At 40.9% G+C, this 17,014-nt stretch overlaps 2 protein-coding genes across 5 annotated transcripts in view; one reads left to right on the plus strand and one right to left on the minus strand.

Annotated features, from left to right (window-relative positions):
• Positions 1 to 4,306: 4,306 nt before the first annotated feature.
• Positions 4,307 to 10,214, minus strand: Cetn2 (centrin 2). Of its 3 annotated transcripts, none has more exons than XM_052741133.1 (5): positions 10,008 to 10,214; positions 7,592 to 7,750; positions 7,165 to 7,293; positions 5,294 to 5,431; positions 4,307 to 4,889 (listed from the first exon to the last, which is right to left on the minus strand). In XM_052741133.1, exons 1-5 carry the CDS (start codon positions 10,197 to 10,199, stop codon positions 4,800 to 4,802), a joined length of 708 nt encoding a protein of 235 aa, XP_052597093.1. In that variant the 5' UTR covers positions 10,200 to 10,214; the 3' UTR covers positions 4,307 to 4,799. The 3 variants fall into 3 exon arrangements, with proteins under 3 accessions (XP_052597093.1, XP_052597103.1, XP_052597114.1); XM_052741143.1 differs by lacking the exon at positions 10,008 to 10,214 and adding an exon at positions 9,872 to 9,970; XM_052741154.1 differs by lacking the exon at positions 10,008 to 10,214 and adding an exon at positions 9,912 to 9,932.
• A 49-nt stretch (positions 10,215 to 10,263) lies between these two features.
• The window catches only part of Nsdhl (NAD(P) dependent steroid dehydrogenase-like), a 34,371-nt gene continuing 27,620 nt past the window's right edge, over positions 10,264 to 17,014 (plus strand). For both annotated transcript variants that reach the window (XM_052741109.1, XM_052741118.1), the window contains exons 1-2: positions 10,264 to 10,388; positions 15,772 to 15,888. In XM_052741109.1, coding sequence (XP_052597069.1) covers positions 15,814 to 15,888 — 75 coding nt within the window. In that variant the 5' untranslated portion in view covers positions 10,264 to 10,388; positions 15,772 to 15,813. The remainder of the gene's footprint in view (positions 10,389 to 15,771; positions 15,889 to 17,014) is intronic.

The raw sequence follows: 17,014 nt of genomic DNA on the forward strand, positions 1-17,014 counted from the left end.
CCCAGAAATTCTCAGTTAAACAGTTCTGAGTCAGAGAGATGCTGCCAGCCACCACCATGAGAACATGTAAAGATACCAGTAAGCCACAAGCCATGTGACAACTTGTAGACTAATAGATATGGGTTAATTTAAGATATAAGAACTAGATAACAAGAAGCCTGCCATGGCCATACAGTTTGTAAGCAATATAAGTCTCTGTGTGTTTACTTGGTTGGGTCTAAGTGCCTTCGGGACTGGCGGGTGAGAGAGATTTGTCCTGACCATGGGCCAGGCAGGACTGGAGAAAACTCCAGCTATAAATGGCACCCAACAGGTTGGCAAGTGTTTCCAGCTAAAACCTGAGAAAGAAGATTCTAAAACGGAGCTAAAAATAGCTTCCTAGTTGTCTCTCTCAAGTTAGCAGCAGCCTGCTAGTTTCAGCTACTATGGCGGGTTCCTGGAGTGCAAGCTTGACTGGCAATATGGCAGGAAGGAGGCCTCTCCAAGCCGCACATTATGCTGCTGCTGTGTAGTGGATTTAGCCTTTGTTAGTACAAAAAAAAAAAGAGGTTTCTGGACTACACGCTACTTGGATAAAAACATAGACTCACTATGGCTCCCAGAGCTGGCTGTAATGTACCACCACATTGGGAAGCTGAGGTGGGCAGAGCCAGCAGCCACAGCACCATTTCAGTCTTACAAATGCTGCAGTTTAAACCAATAGATTCACAATAAGACAGATTCAGATGGAACAAGACTTTAAATGCTTTACAATATGTGTAAAAATGCACGTAGACTTGGAAGAGAGAGAAAAAGAAAGTTTTAAAAAATAAAGTATTTTAAGAGACAGTAAAATCAGTATAAAAAATAAGCCACATAAAGATGGATATCACACAGAGAATCTGGATTACGTTGTCTTTGATATTCTTAACTGCAGAAAAACATTTGATCGTAAAAGCTGTTGAGTTATGCCAAAATGTATATTTTAAAGATACCCTGACTTCAAAATTTGGATCTAAGGATACGTTGCTTTGGAAAGGAGGCTCTGCTTTTGTTTCCACAGAAAGCCAGAGGCTATGGATTTATTCCAGATTAAGATACATCAGGTTTGACCAGCCAAGACCCCCTGAAAGGTCTCTGATGACACCATGGCCCAGATGATCCAACAACCAGAACAGTTTCAAGCCAACTGGCTCAGACGATACACCCTCACGGACTACTCCATAATCCTAAAATTTTCTTTGTGTCCCCATAAGATATATCACCCAGCAGGAAGTAGTAAGAGAAGCTACGCCCAAATTCCAAAATATACCAACCTGGCTTTGGAGATGGAATTGGCTCACTCCTTCTCTAAACCCAAACATATTGCTAATTAAAAAGGTTGAGAGATTCTTTTGTCACATATCAGAAGAGCCCTCTGGTGTGGGACAGAGAAAAACCAATATTTTTATTTAAATCAGGTTGATTATAAATGTGATCTCTTTCTAAAGAAGAAAAGGGGATATGATATAGATATATAGGATATAGATATAATAGGATAAAAGGGTAGATTGTTGAACCTACTTTTAAAGAGCAACTTGTTTAAAAATGTTTTACACTGCTATGGATTTTAGTTTATTGATAAAAATTTAAAGTTAATTTTGTTATACTGTATGTGTATTTTTACTCTTGTTTAAGGTATTATGTTTGTACAGATCATTTAAAATTGTAATGGATAATTAAGAAATAAGATTAATAATTAGTCATCTATGATAATCATACTTGTAGCCATGTTAGTTAAGTTTTCTAGGTATACACACATATAATTCAATTAGACAGGTAATCTTCAAACACTTCAAAGACCTACAGAATATGGCATTTAAAATGTTTTAAAAATTTAGACTTTCTGGACAGTGAGACATGTCTGCTCCTGACAGCACCGATTTACTTCAGAGAGGAGGATGGGCATAGAAGACACTCTATATGGAGTTTATCTTCGCCTTGGCAAAAATAGCCATTTGGGCAAGAAACTGATCTTGCCTGGACTGCTTGATCAACTGGACATGCAGGACCCATAGGAAGGTGACTACTGAACTTTGCATGGTGAAATGGTCCTTCAGGTTCCTGCTTCATAGAGGAAAGTGCCAGACATTCTACAGAACACAGAGAGAAGTGACAGAGAGACTCTAGGCCTGTGGGCTGAAGACAGATGCCCCAACTCTACAAAGGAACATTAGGTGACTGTCCAGGCTGCCAGCTGTCTCTGTCTACTGTCGCAAGACTCCCAAAAGTTGCTTGTGTCCTTCTTCCGTTTCTCAGATAATATTATATCCTTCTGGGGTCTTTGATGTAGTTGAAGACTAGATAGTTATAATTTTCCTTAGTTATGATAAAAGATAAGTTAGAGATGAAACCTTAGACTCACAAATATAGGATAGGTAGGATATCTTCTTCAATTTTGCCAAATACAAATAGACTAGATATTGTAACTGTAATTCTTGCTAGATAATTGTTTTGCTATATGTAATTTTACTATATGAAAGTTAAAACCTTCCTTTTTGAAAAAAAAAAAAGAAAAGGGGAAGTGCTGTGGATATTGCTCTGTATAAATAAAATGCTGACTGGCCAGTAGCCAGGCAGGGAGTATAGGCGAGACAAGCAGAGAAGAGAATTCTGGGAACAGGAAGGCTGAGTCAGAGAGATGCTGCCAGTCACCACCATGAGAAAACTCCAGCTACACCCCATTGTACAAACAAGGAATCTGAGGCACCAAGAGAAGCAGCTTGCCCCCAATTGTTCATCCAGTAAGTAAGCCCATGTTATAACCTAAGTCTGAGGTTACTCTTGGCTCTTTGTCTCCTTTCCTGTGTTTCTCAAGGAGTAATACCTCTCTCATTCCAGTGTTCCTAGATTTATCAAAACTGTCAGATATAAGGACGTAGCCCAGGAACAGACCTTTGTAACAGGCTCCCAGTTGAAAAAACATAATGCCTAGGTAAGTTGAATATTAGATCAACAAGAGGACCAGTGGGAGGCCTTTATTATGAAACACACAAAAAGAGAGAGAGAGAGACAGACAGACAGACAGACAGACAGAGACTGATGGGGGGGGGCAAAGAGATTATGTAGTGGTTAAGAGAACCTTGTTACTCTTGCATAAGACCTGGGTTCTATTTCTAGCACCCAGAACCTACATAGTGGCTCACACCTGTCCCTAACTCCAGTTACAGAGGATCTTACGCCCTCTTCTGATGCCTCAGGCATCAGGCACACACATAGCATGCAGACATACATGCTGGCAAAATACTCAAACACATGAAAATAAATCTAAAAAATTTTAAATGTACATATATATATATATATATATATATATATATATATATATATACATATATCCATTGATGATCTGATTCAAACTGATCTAGTTGTATGGGATTTTGTTGCTATTGTTTTGGTATGCTTCTTTGAGACAGGGTCAGACTTTGTGACCCAGAATGACCTGAAACTCATTATGCAGCCCCAGCATGCCTTGAACTCATATCAACCCTCTTGCCTCCTCCACCTATGTACTGGGATTACAAGCATGATCACCTGTCCAGCTCTTATTGTTTTTAGTTTTGTATGTGAATATAATTTTATATATAAAAAATTATATATATATATATATATATATATATATATATATATATATATATATATATATATATGAAACACATATATATGGAAAACACACACACACATATTCCTCAGAGGACTAGAAGGTCCACACAAGTTTAAAAACCCATTCTCTCTTTCTCATGTGAGGATCAATAAGTATTCAATCATTGTTCATTTTCCATTTCCCTTTAGCCCATCTTGTTCCCCACCCTCACCATGGAGGTGACTTTAATGCCACATACTTTGGCTTCACCTCATAAGCAATTCTGTACAGGGTCCAGAGGGCACCTGGATAATACCCCTTTCCTTCTCAACCCAACCCCAAGACTCTATGAGACGTTCTAAGTAAATAAACTCACAAGATTGCCTGAATCTTACCTACTACCTATCTCTCTCCATTTTGTCCAAGCACAAATTACCCACAAGACTCTGTAAGCTTTACAGTTTGCCAGAACCACTTTTAGAGCATCATTTAGGCTTAGGTCATATGGAAATTTTACCAGTTGTAAAAACTCACAAGTTCTGAAAGCAAGAAACAATTCATGGCAGAAAAGTAGCAAAGAATTATTTCCTTTTTTGTCCATAGGCCAATGGAAATTTTATATATCTACCAGGCTGCCCTCAATACAATTGTTTACAAGATGGACTCACAGTTAAAGATAGAAATACTCATCCTTTAAAGAATGAGAGCTTAAATTAAGAAAGGTTTTATTTTTAAAACAAAACAAATGCATTAACACACATCCAAATGCTACAGCAAGCATTTGTTGGGTTTTATGAGAGGAAAGAAACTACACTCTGGGTCAACTAAAAACTACAACAATTTTAGAATAACCACGGCTTATGGTGAGGTGGATACATGGACATCTAAGAAGCCACTGTGTGTTTGCAGCTGTGTGAAAATGCATGAGCAATGTGAAGTAATAGAAGGTAGGGTGGCTGTAGTCTCACTTTCAAACCCTTTCCCCACTATGTGCTCTTGTTCTGTCCTGTCGAGTTAGTCAGCAGGTAAATGTACAAAGAACTTAATATCAAAGAAACTTCCAAAAGTCAAAAATAGACTCAAGGTCACTGCTAGTTACCCCAGAGGGTGGGGGAGGGGAATTCTCAAAAGCCGTATTTCACAAAATGGCAGGCACTAAATCTAGTCACATGTGTTTGCAGTAGAAAAAGAAACACTGATCTTAATAAAGACTGGTCTTCTTCATGATGCGCAGGAACTCTTGCTCATTGACCTCGCCATCTCCATCTCGATCAGCTTCATCAATCATTTCCTGCATGGCAGTAAGGGTTCATCTTAGATTAAGTCACAAACTAAACTAAAAAGTGACTAGACAAGAAACTTCAAATAATGCTATGAGGAAAGACAACTGTGGTCTATCTAATGTGAGTGTGTCACTTTTTGTGATAGTTATTTGAAAACCAAATCACGCATATTGTCAAATGTATCAACTGAAAAGGAGTTAGAATGTAACCCTGAAACCTGAAACCCAAAAGAGTAAGTTCAACTGTACATGTGTATTCCGGAAGCATGGTCCATGGGCATTAAATTATCACTAGAAGCATAAGAGATACTAGCCTCCCTTCAAAGAAGTTGTCCTAGTAGAGAAAACAGAAGCTTGGAAAGCCAGGGGGCTCAAAGGTGGGGGTTTGAGTTTCTGACTAAGGCATTACTCACCTGCAGCTCCTCATCAGTCAAGTTCTCGCCTAGCTCCTTGGCCACACGCTTCAGATTTTTGAATGATATTTTCCCAGTTTCATCATCATCAAAGAGCTTGAAAGCTTTCAGGATTTCTTCTTTGGTGTCTTTCTCGGACTTTAGTAGAATATAAAACAGATAGTTACTCATATCCTGCAGCCCTGCCACTTCTTGGTCATCCTTTTGTCTCCAATAACCTGACTGAGCCATTTTAGGAAGTCAGGCAAGCCAGGTTCTCTAGTCCACGGTGGAATGTACTCCCTACCTACTTCCTATCTCATCATCTATTTCATAATCAGCTCAGAATTCAGTAGGAAAAGGCGCAGCTTGGTGGAAAAGCCAAGAAATCCTGATAAATGGGCATAAGCACTGGTTTAAGGGGCCAATGAATCATGCAGAGAGGATAGACTCCTGGTGCTGTTGGACAGTTTTAGCAGGTAGAAGACAACAGCTTCTGAAGTGAGCTGGGGCTCATCTTTCCGACACCCAACATTGGGTATTACTAGGTATATATACTGATTGCCCCTCTTGTGCTTTGTCCTGTTCAGAACTTTCCCCACTGCTAAAGCCAAGAGTGGAAACTATCTTCTTAGATTAAATCCCTGGCCCCATCCCACATGGTCCTGGTGATAGCCGTTGTGATATATGCCCTCAGTCACAGAAAAACAAGTATGACCCATTGTAGAAAAAGAAGACAAAGTCAGTAAACTTAACATAAACTCAGGTGTTACAAAGGAAATGTAATTTTACAAAGGAAATCTAAAACACTGTACAAACCAAGGAGATTCTAGATTCATTTTTGAAATATAGAAGCAGTGAGTAGGGTTATAATTAGAGAAAATACACTGTTTATGCTAATAGAAGACAGAGATATACTGATAAGGGCAGAGGAAGAAAGAGGCATTTTGCACACTGGACGTCAAAGAATTACTGGGGCACTGAGTACTCCAACAAAAAAGAGAGTAAAATTTCCAAAAGCATTCAAACCTTAAATATTTCAGGAAGGTTCTTGCCAGGAGCTATAACTGGAGATAAACGTTAGGAAGAACAATCTAGGAGCCAGTGTTAAATGTGAATTAGATTTGCGAGGTGGTTGCAGAATACCAAGCTTCCTGATTTCTTAAATCGGTACACACACGCACATGCATGAAGGCACACACACACACACACACACAATGTAGGTATGGTGATTTCAAAGCAATTCAACTGTTAAAGAGGTATGGCCTGTGCCCCGGGAAACACTTTGAGGAACCTGAAAGGGGTTACCTTTCTCCAGGTATACTGAGAGAAGGTGAGCCATACCAACAAGCCAGAAGACCAATGAAAGAGTAAAGATGGTCTGGTTCGGGTGACATGTTCATGTTCTCTCAAACCTTTGGACCTGCTAAAAGGATCTGAGAAACTACGGATGGATGAATGTGACTTTAGAAGTACCAAAACACCTTATCATTTCTAAAGCTCAAAGTTCTTGTGCCTCCAATTGTACATACTGAATTGTCAAAATGAGAAGCATTTATCTGAAAATGCCACGATACCTGATTTATTGTATGCTAATTTAATTTTTAATACTATTAAAATAAAAAATTAAAATGAGAAGCATTTGAAAAATCTGTGTTAACAGGTTTTCACTGCTTGTGATTATCATGTGGCTATATGAGACAAGATAAAATAATTTATGTAATGCTATGACCTTAAAGAAAGCCAAATGAAACCTAGGAATCCTCTCAATTAAAAATATAATCCTCAACCATATGAATGGTAAAGATTTTATTGAAGCTCTTTTTATGTCTAGATTCCCATGTATCTACCATTATAGATGGAAAGTATGCTCATTATCTCAACTAACTTACCATTTTCTGAGTCATCACTGTCAAAAAGTCACTAAAGTTCATTTTTCCTGTCCCTTCCTTATCAATTTCACTTATCATCTTCTTGATTTCTTCTTTCTTGGGTTCAAAGCCCAGTGCCCTCATTGCAACCTACAATGAAAACAGGATCATCTAAATAAACACATGTAAATGATGTAGAAGCAAAAATGACTGTTGAGGATATTAACCTAACACCTTATAAAATGATGAAAAATGATTAGGTAGCACTGTAATGCTGACTTAATTTATAATTGTAATCAACTTTATCAATTAGATCATTGTTTCAGGTAAAATATACACAGGGTACCTTTTTCTGTTACTTTTTACAGGGAGAAAGGAGAAAGGTGACAGGTAAAAGACAAGGAACAGGGAAACACAAGGTGGCAAAGCAGGAATGTAGAGAGCTTGCCTTTAGTTCCTTGATGTCTATAGTTCCAGTTCCATCAGCATCAAAAAGATCAAAAGCTTCCCGGATCTCCTGTTTCTGTTCTTCAGTCAGTTCAGGCTTAGGGCTCATTCTTTTTCTCTGGCTACTCGATGTCATGTTTGTCTTCTTAAAATTAGAGGCCTTCAGACATTATACAAACACAGAAACACAGTATTATAAGCCATAGTCCATATTTTATTTAAGACAGTTGTGGATATCCATATCTATTTCACTTATGCTCCATTCTGAGTAATGTACATATGACATTACATAAACTTCTGTAAGCTGGTGAGATGTCTTGTTGTCAAGCTTGACAACCTGAGTGGGAACCCAGGACCTACATGGTAGAAAAAGAGAAACAACTCTTCCAAGTTGTTCTCTGACCTCCATGCTCAGCCTAAGTCATGCTCTCCTTCTCCCCCACACAAATAACAAGTGTAAAAACTGAAGTAAAATTAACCCCAACTCTAAAAAAAAATCCTCTTTGAAGAAAAATCTTTCAATTTAAAACTGTTTAAATAAATATATTTTAGTTTTTACCACCACATTGTAAAAAATAGAAAATCAGCAATACACTAATTAAATATGGTTGTCTTCTACAATAACTATAAATTGAAACATCATTTCTATTAATAATGGGATATTTCACATGATTAAAACCAACTATATTTCATTGGGGGAGCACCAGCTTGAAGAGACTTTTTGTTTTAAAATAATTTATTACCATTTTCCTCCTTGTTCCTGCACAGATCAACATAGAGCAAGTGAATATACATATATGAATTTCTGCTGTTAACATGACCAGTTTTTCATCAGAGGATATAATTGGACTTCCACTGTTTTAAAGTTTATGCTACAGAAAGTTTATGTACTTGTACCTTTAATCAACATGTCACTTTAGGAAAGTAAATTTTTTAAATCAAAATTTCTTAAATCAAATTTTTAAAAATAAAGAAGCAACATTAAAAACTCTTTGGATGATAAGCTGGGCAGTGGTGGCGCACACTCAGGAGGCAGAGCCAGGCCGATCTCTGTGAGTTCGAGGCCAGCCTGATCTACAAAGCAAGATCCAGGACAGGCGCCAAAACTACACAGAGAAACCTTGTCTCGAAAAGGAAAAAAGAAAAAAAAAACCCTCTTTGAATGAGACTATCATTTTTTACCTAAAGATTCAACATGCTTGAATTTTCTCCTTTTCCAAAGCTACTAAACAGCAAAAGTGAGACCATATCTGTTTATAAGGAACAAGCTTATCATTTTATTATGAATAGATTGTCACAAATTTCCATATTGTATATTCAATTAAAAAGACATAGTGTGGCCGGGCGGTGGTGGCGCACGCCTTTAATCCCAGCACTCGGGAGGCAGAGCCAGGCGGATCTCTGTGAGTTCGAGGCCAGCCTGGGCTACCAAGTGAGTTCCAGGAAAGGCGCAAAGCTACACAGAGAAACCCTGTCTCGAAAAACCAAAAAAAAAAAAAAAAAAAAAAAAAAAAAGACATAGTGTGGCTTCAGTTTTCATTACCAAAGATGAAAATGATCCCTCCCAGTTCTAATACAACTGTAAACTCAGATAGCTAGTAATTAACGGAAAAACAGTTTATACCAATCGATTCTAAAGATCTGTCTAATAAATTGAGAGATAACAAAGTTTGCTGGAAAGAATAATTAATCTTTCCATGAACCTCTGACTCTTTTTTTTAACTATTGATTTTAGAAGCCAGGAAATCCCTTATTCTTCATCCTGAAAGAGAGCTAGCTGAAAATCCAATTATGGATACTTAACAAATATCAACTGTCCCTGTATCCAAGGATTTGAGTTCTAGAAATGTACTTAAAACATCTACTTAAGGTGCTAGCTCTCATGAACTCTGTTCCTCCGATTAATTTTGCCTAAATTTGGCCAAATGTAAAGTTACTAAGAAAACTTTGCCGGTACAAAATAAGAACCAATCCATGTGGCATTTGCGTGCCTTGTCTGGGAAGCTCAAAGCATCTGCTGAAAGCCATCAGAACACAGTAAACTTCTTAGTACCATGCATAAACTTTAGCCAGGTGGCAGCGGCCAGGAGGCCTGAGTCTGACTGAGGCCAGGGTCTATGGGAAGCCTAAGTGTTCCTTGCAACAGACTGATCACCTGCGGTTCCAGGAAAACCAGCAGAGGTCGAGAGGCAGGTTAGGGGTGACTGAAAGTGACTGGGGGCGGGGAGGGAGCAGTGGTTAAGCGCAGGCAGGCTAACTGCGGGCGGCTACACTTTCCTACCCTTCCAGCATAGAGTTCTAAGGAAGAACTAATGAGTCACCGCGAAGAACCATGCAGGAAAGGCTGTAGGGCCTCAATGAGGCCTAGGAAGGGCTCGGGGGCGCCGCGTAAGGTCCATGGAACTCCCAGCACTCACCATCGCCAAATGGACTCCTCTGCGACCAGTAGTTAAGGCAACGAAGTACTGGCAGCCTGGGCGCCTTTCCCACTGCTCCGCGCGCGCGCGACCCGCTTCCCATAGGTTTGCAGAAGAAGCAGGTGGGGCTAATCTAGCTAGACCCGCCCCAGGGTAAGAGGGCAGTGCGGCGGCTGTAAGGACTGGCTTCATTGGGCAAAATCGCGCTGCGAGCGTCAATTGGCTGCGCCGAGCAGAGCTAGACCAATCAACATGATGAAGGAAGCTCGGCTGATCATGGGCTCATAGCTCTCCATAGAAAAGGGTGACAGTCTCGGGTTGAATTTCGTGGGTTGCAGGTTGCTAGCAAGCTGAAGTCGACCGCAAGATTGTCTAAAACGGGTAAGAGCTGCGGCCTTGCCCTTGGAGGCCGCTGCTTGTGGGCGACAGAGCCGGGAGGAAGTGCGAGGGCATGGGTGGGATGTTCTAAAACCCGAGTTGGGGATACAGAGCATCTGGGGGCCAGGAAAGATTTGGCCTAACTGTATGGAGGGGTGACTGTGAATGGGGCATGCCGAGCGTTGTGTCAGCGGTTCACAGGGCTGGAGCTTAGAAACAGAATCCGAGCGAAGCTTTTTGAACTTAGCTCTACAAGAATCACTTTAGCTCTCAGGTTGATAAGCTGGGGACTTTCTGGGTTTAGAAAAGTCATCAAAATGTGCCCCGTTAGACGTGCAGACACTCAAGTCTCTTGGGAAGGAGCATTCCTGAATGAGACTCCCTTGAAAGCAAAGCCACAGGAATTTTGGAAATGTTGGGGTGCTTAGAGAAGTGAGAGGAATGTGAGCAAGGGGGTGGAGTTACCTGGAACTATGCCAGGAGTAATGGTGGTCCGAGGTCAGCTACAGCAGTGCTTCCTGCTTCCCTTCAAGGCATAGGATATTAGTTTGGGAACATTAAGGACATGGCATCAGTCTCTCAAACTGAGAAAGGCCAGAGACTTAACAGCAACCCATAAATGTAATGTAGGCCCCTTGCCCTCTTTCCTTGGAGCCATGAACCAGATTCAAAACTTTTGTGACCCATTTGACTCCTCTGTTCCCTCCAGCAGCAATCCCCCATATCCATCCCCTGGGTTCTCTCAGTTCTGTCCTTGAAGTGTCCTTTCTTTTCTCTCTGCTCCTCCCCAGCCCTTCCTCAGCAGTATGAGCTGGAGTTCTCACAGAAGCCTGTAATGCCTGGCATGCAACAACTTCTCCCCTCATACCCACACTGGTACCCACCTCCTTACCCCTGGCTCCCTCCCACCCAGGACACTGGTTTTGTGACTGATACATTATTCTGCATTGGCCTTACCCAGCCCCATGAACTTTTTAAAAAAATATAATATTAATTCTTTGAGAATTTTTTCACATATTCATACAGTTTTTTTGTCATCATTGTTTTGAGAGAGGATCTCACTATGTAGCCCTGGCTGTCCTGAAACTCACTCTGTAGACCAGGCTGGCCTCTAATTCACAGAGATCCTCCTGCCTCTGCCTCCTGAGTGCTGGGATTAAAGGTGTGCACCACTGCGTCCAGCATTGGCAATGTATTTGATCATATTCACTGTCCACTCCTCCCATTAACTCCTTCCAGAACTACATACCTCCCACCTTTCACTGAACTTTCACTTCACCTGGCCCTTTTGTAGACTAGACCTACATCTTTCCCCTCCAGTTCTTCAGCCATTGTCACCTTCTCAGAAAGATTACTCTAAGTACCCTATTCATTTTGCACACAAGCCCCTCATCTTGCTCTATTTTTATAGTAGCACCTGCACTTCCTAAGTCACTGTAAATTTAACGTTTTTGTTCTTTGTTGCCTCCACTAGAAGGCGGGCACACATGGGGGCAAGCATCTTTTGTTCACTGCTGGCACTCCAGTACCTGGAGCAGGGAGGAATACATGTTAGGTATTCAGTGAACCTTAGTCTATCAGCAAGTTGGTAAGTAGTTTCTTAATTTCCTATTATTTACCTATATACCCTCTACCAACATACACACCTGCTCCACCAAGTCAGTCTTGCAGTGAACAGCTCTGGTCAGGTCAGTCCCCTGCTTATAACCTTCAGTTTAGAGAATAAAGCCCATTGAAGCCTCCTGCCAAGTTTCACCCCTACTAACCTTCTTGACTTCATGTCCCTCCGTACTCTTTGCAAAAAGTGATTCTTAAATATTCCTCAAAAGTTCCTGTATTGGGGGCTTGGTCCCCACCCATGGTGTTATTGGAAGGTAGTGGAACCTATACAGAATGGGATATGCTGGGAGGCTATTAGGTCATTAGGGCCGTGCCTTTGAAGTGGATTGTGTGGTTCTTATCTCTCTTGCTTCTTGGCTGCTGAAAGGTGATCAGTCTCCAGCTTCCTCTACCAGATTATTTCATGTGACCAAGCAGCCTACATTGGTTCTCTGGGCTTGCTTTCCTTAGGACCCAAACACAGCTTTGTCAATCTTTGAAGTTTTCTGTTTTCCACACAAGCTAATGGTTTCTTTGAAGGCCTGAACTGTGTTTTAGTTGGTTTCTGCCTGACAGTGGCTGGTTTTTGGTAACTTGTGAATGAGTAAACAAGATGACACTCAGTCCTGTGGGCTACTTTGAGCCCCATAGCAGTCTGAGGTAAGCAGGAAAGATGACTGTTTTCCAGATCCAGCCTCCAAAACAACAGCAACAGGGGTAATTTAATAGATGTCACTTGAACTCAGGAAGAGATCATTGAGAACAGATGCTGAGGAAGTAGAGGCAAGGTTCACAGTGGCCAGTTGAGACAGGCCTTGAAGGATATGGGAGAATTCACTTTGGCAAAGAAAGGAAATATGAAAGGAGCAGTAGAAGCTAGGCTCAGGCATGGTAAGGGGACCCTGAGTGGCCTGTAGCAAATTCAAAGCTGGGTACCTTCTGTGTCCGAAAAGTAAGTAGTCAAGCTGACATGAAGAAGTGAGAGACATGTGGCATCTCAGGTCTGTGAAAAGACAGAGTCCAGTTGGATGGCCCCAGGGAAATAATGGCTCACCTGAGACCTTTCGCCCCTATCTAGCCCAATTTGAGCCCATATTTCTTCCTACCTCTTGTACCAAGCTTTGAGTAGTGGAATGTTGAAATTTTCTGTACTTTAGAACAGAATTAAGAACTAGGTAAAGCACTTTGGGATAAATTGTTATGCTCTGCCTTGAATGAAGTGGGAAAGGAAAGTTTATTCTACCCATGTTTGTCTGAGAGTTTCTGTCTTACTCATTGTTTCCTTCTTTCTGTGCCGGGGATCAAAGCCAGGGCCTTGTGCATGCTAAGCAGCCTGTATTAAGTATACACAGCATGGCCTCAGGTAAGCTGGAGAGGTATAAAGTGGTGGTGGAGTTCAGAAGAGGACTATTAGGAAGTGAGATAAAGTAGACTGCTGCTAGAGAAATAATATTTATGATGATAATAGCTGCTTTTAACAGGGTTTTTAACGAGTATTTGGCACTATGCTAAAGGCTTTGTCTCTGTTTTCCACTTAATTTTGTTTCTCACCATGATCTTATAAGGCTATTTGTTTTATAAATGAAGAAGCAGGTGCAATTCTTTTAAATGACTCCTAAGAGAATTTCCTAGTCAGAGATAGAACTGGGATTTGAACCCAGGCACAGGCTCTGGATTCATTAGTTTATATCTTTGAAGAGTGGAGGGATATGTGCTTTGGCAGTGGAGGTAAGCAGACATTTCCAAGAACAGTATCCTCCAGGGATAAACTTGGTTAGTAAGTTTGCATTCATCTCCTAGGTCTGTGTAACACCTGACCACATACTGCATAACTTAAAACAACAAGACTCCAAACCTGTAGGAAGCATTCCCTCCCTGCAACTATGATGGGATTCCGCAGGCAGGCAGGCAGGCAGAAGACCATCATGGCCCAGATACACTACACAGACTCCTGCTAGAGTTTAATAATGATGTTGGCAGGGCTGCAAGCTAGACATGAGAATCCTCTTGCCTCCATTTATGCCATCTGCCTTCTCATTTGCTTCCCTGAGGATCTGACAAATCTATTTGCAAAGTGAGGAGTAGGCATTCATGAGTCCTGAGGCCAGCAGGCAGGTGAGTGCCTGCCTATGCTAGGCCCTGTCTTGCATGCTTATGATTCAACAGCAGACATGCAAGCTCAGACTACTTACAAGACTGGTACAAGGTGCCCTGATTCTTGTTCTCCAGCAACTTCTGTCCTAATATGCATAGAAACATATGAGTCCAGTTACAGCCACATATGTTTGAGGTGAGTAGATGTCAGGTCCCTGCAAGTGTGCAGGGGAATGAGCAATAAAGAGAGGGATGGAGTAGGCACAGAGCTGCAGGTTAACTATCCATATTCATTAGATATATGCACAGAGACCCAGGAAAAGGCAAGTTCTGAAATATACTGAACTGATGTATTAGTTATTTTTCTTGTTGCTGTGAGAAAATACCTGGAGAAAAGCAACCTATGGAAGGCAGGGTTTTAGTATGGTATGAGAATACAGTCTGTCATGGTGCGGCAGTCATGATATCAGGAATGTAAGGTAGCAGGTCACATTGCATCTGCAGTCAGGAAGCAGAGAGAAATGAATGCTGGTGCTCAACTCACTTTCTCATATATTTTAATTTAAAAAGAATTAAGATTTTTAAGTTTTATTTTATGTGTATAAGTGTAGTGCCTGCATTGTATATATGTGTATCACATACATACCTAGTACTCACAGAGGTCAGAATAGGGTGTCAGATCCCCAAGCACTAGAGTTAAGGACAGTTGTAAGCCACCATGTGGGTGCTGGGAACCAAGCACAGTTCTTCCACAAGAGCAGCAAGTATTATTAACCACTGAGCCACATCTCCATTGCTTTCTCATTTTATTGAGTCCAGGATACCAGTCCATGGAATAGTGTCAACCACATTCAGTGTATGTCTTTGCACCTCAGTTAAACTTTTCTGGAAATGCCCTTACAGACATGCCTAGAAGATGGTTCTAAATCTTGTCAGTTTGACAAGATTAATAATTACAACTGATAACTTCCACTGTGAGTTTATAAAACTTCTCTATAAATGACCCATCAAACATTGTGGGTTATAATATCCATTTCAAGGAAATTTAGGCCTTTGATATGCCCACAAAATAGATACACTCATAAAATAAAATCCTCTGGGGATGTATGATGGCACCCATTGTTTGAAAGTGTCAGGCTGTGGAAATTGGATTGGAGCCATCACAAGACCCAGTCAGTGCTGGCTGCCTGACAATTCTTTCCCCAGTGGCATTCTCTGTATCTTCTTTCATGGGTAGACTCTTTTATGTCTGGTACATTTTGCCATTTACACATATTGCATCAGTAAATACATTCTTTGTGTTTGCAACTTGATATTGTAAGTAAAAGAAGAGGGGAGGCCTTTGCCTGGGCTGCACTTTTCTCTTTGGTAGCATCATTACATTTGGTTACTCCTGTCTCCCATTGTGAAGTGCTTGGTTGCCACCATTCTCCAATTGCAACCCAAAGAGTTTTGGTATGACTAGTGAAGGAGGTTATTTATTTGGCTTCCTGTCCTACCTCTAATCCAAGTGCTCTGTAAATTAAAGGGCCCACGATACCCTGGGAGAGCAGCCTCTAGCACAGGGATATGCACAGGGTACTTTGGCTGATAGGTATAGCTATGGCTCAGCTATTTATGAACACTTTCCCATAACAGCTAAAGATGCTTTGCTTCACATACTATTAATGTCTTTCTCTAATTATATCTTTAGGAAGAAGAGTTGATTGCGAACAAGACTGTAGTTTGAGCCATAATGGAACAAGCAGTTGGTGGTGAGTCAAAGAGAGGCCAGGTCACTGGGACACATTTGGGAAAAGACATTTCCAAAGTAAGTACTAGCATTAAAAAGTAGAGGAGGCCAGACTGTGGTGGTGCATACCTTTAATCCTAGCACTCGGGAGGCAGAGGCAGGTGGATCTCTGTGAGTTCAAGGCCAGCCTGGTCTTTATAGTGAGTTCCAGGACAGCCAGAGCTGTTATACTGAGAAACTCTGTCTTGAAAAACAAAACAAAAAAATAGAGGAAAGTCAAGCCATTGATATTACCTGTGTATTGTTAAATGTACTTAATTTATTTGTTCAGTCAGTGCTGGTTGGTTATGTTTTTGTATATTATGTACTTTGATTTAAGATGTGCCAGTTACTTATTGCTGTATAACAAAAGAATCAGAAAGCAAGGGTTTAAAAAAGCAATAATTGGAGCTGTAGTGATAGCTCAGTGGTTAAGAGCACCAGCTGCTCTTGCACAGGACCTGGGTGTAGTCCCCAGCACCCACATGGCAACTCACAACCATCTGTAACTCCAAGCCTAGTGCATCCCCTTCTTCTGCCTTTAGAGAGTACTGAATGCACATGGTGCACAGACATACATGCAGGCAAAACATCTATACACAACAATATAATAATAATTTTTAAAGTAATAACATCTTTGCTCATGACTCTGGGACCAGTTAGATTTTACACTAGTCTTCCCTGGGCTTGTTCATCTAGCTGCAATCATGCAGGCACCTCTGGTGTGCATGTTCCAAAGTGAACTCATGCATGTGGTGGTAGTAAATGTTGGCTGTCATCTAGACATGTTGGTTTACCTAGACTTCCTAGTGGAATGGTAGAAGTCTTCTCAGATGGTGGCAGTAGCCCCTAAGAGTCTCAGAAGAGACTTGAAGGAATTGTTGCCTCATCATTGTCAAGCCTTCTGGAGGTTCTTCACATAGGTCAGGTCTTCAAGTTATTGTGATATAGTTCACTCTTGATAAACATCACACTTCCAAAATATGTCTATCAAATATTAGTAAATTAGATATTCTCCAAGATGATTCTGGGGCCACCAAATCAATCTAGTATTGGTGTAGAGCTCAAATAAGGCTTCATGTGGGCATCTTTGGTCAAAGACCTGTGGCCAAAAATCATAATAAACTGCTAGTATCATCAACCTTCTTTTTCTATTTATTTATTT

Source organism: Peromyscus californicus, unplaced genomic scaffold (genome assembly GCF_007827085.1).
Source record: "Peromyscus californicus insignis strain IS unplaced genomic scaffold, ASM782708v3 Scaffold_10__1_contigs__length_136768540, whole genome shotgun sequence".
In the NCBI taxonomy this organism is placed as follows: Eukaryota; Metazoa; Chordata; class Mammalia; order Rodentia; family Cricetidae; genus Peromyscus; species Peromyscus californicus.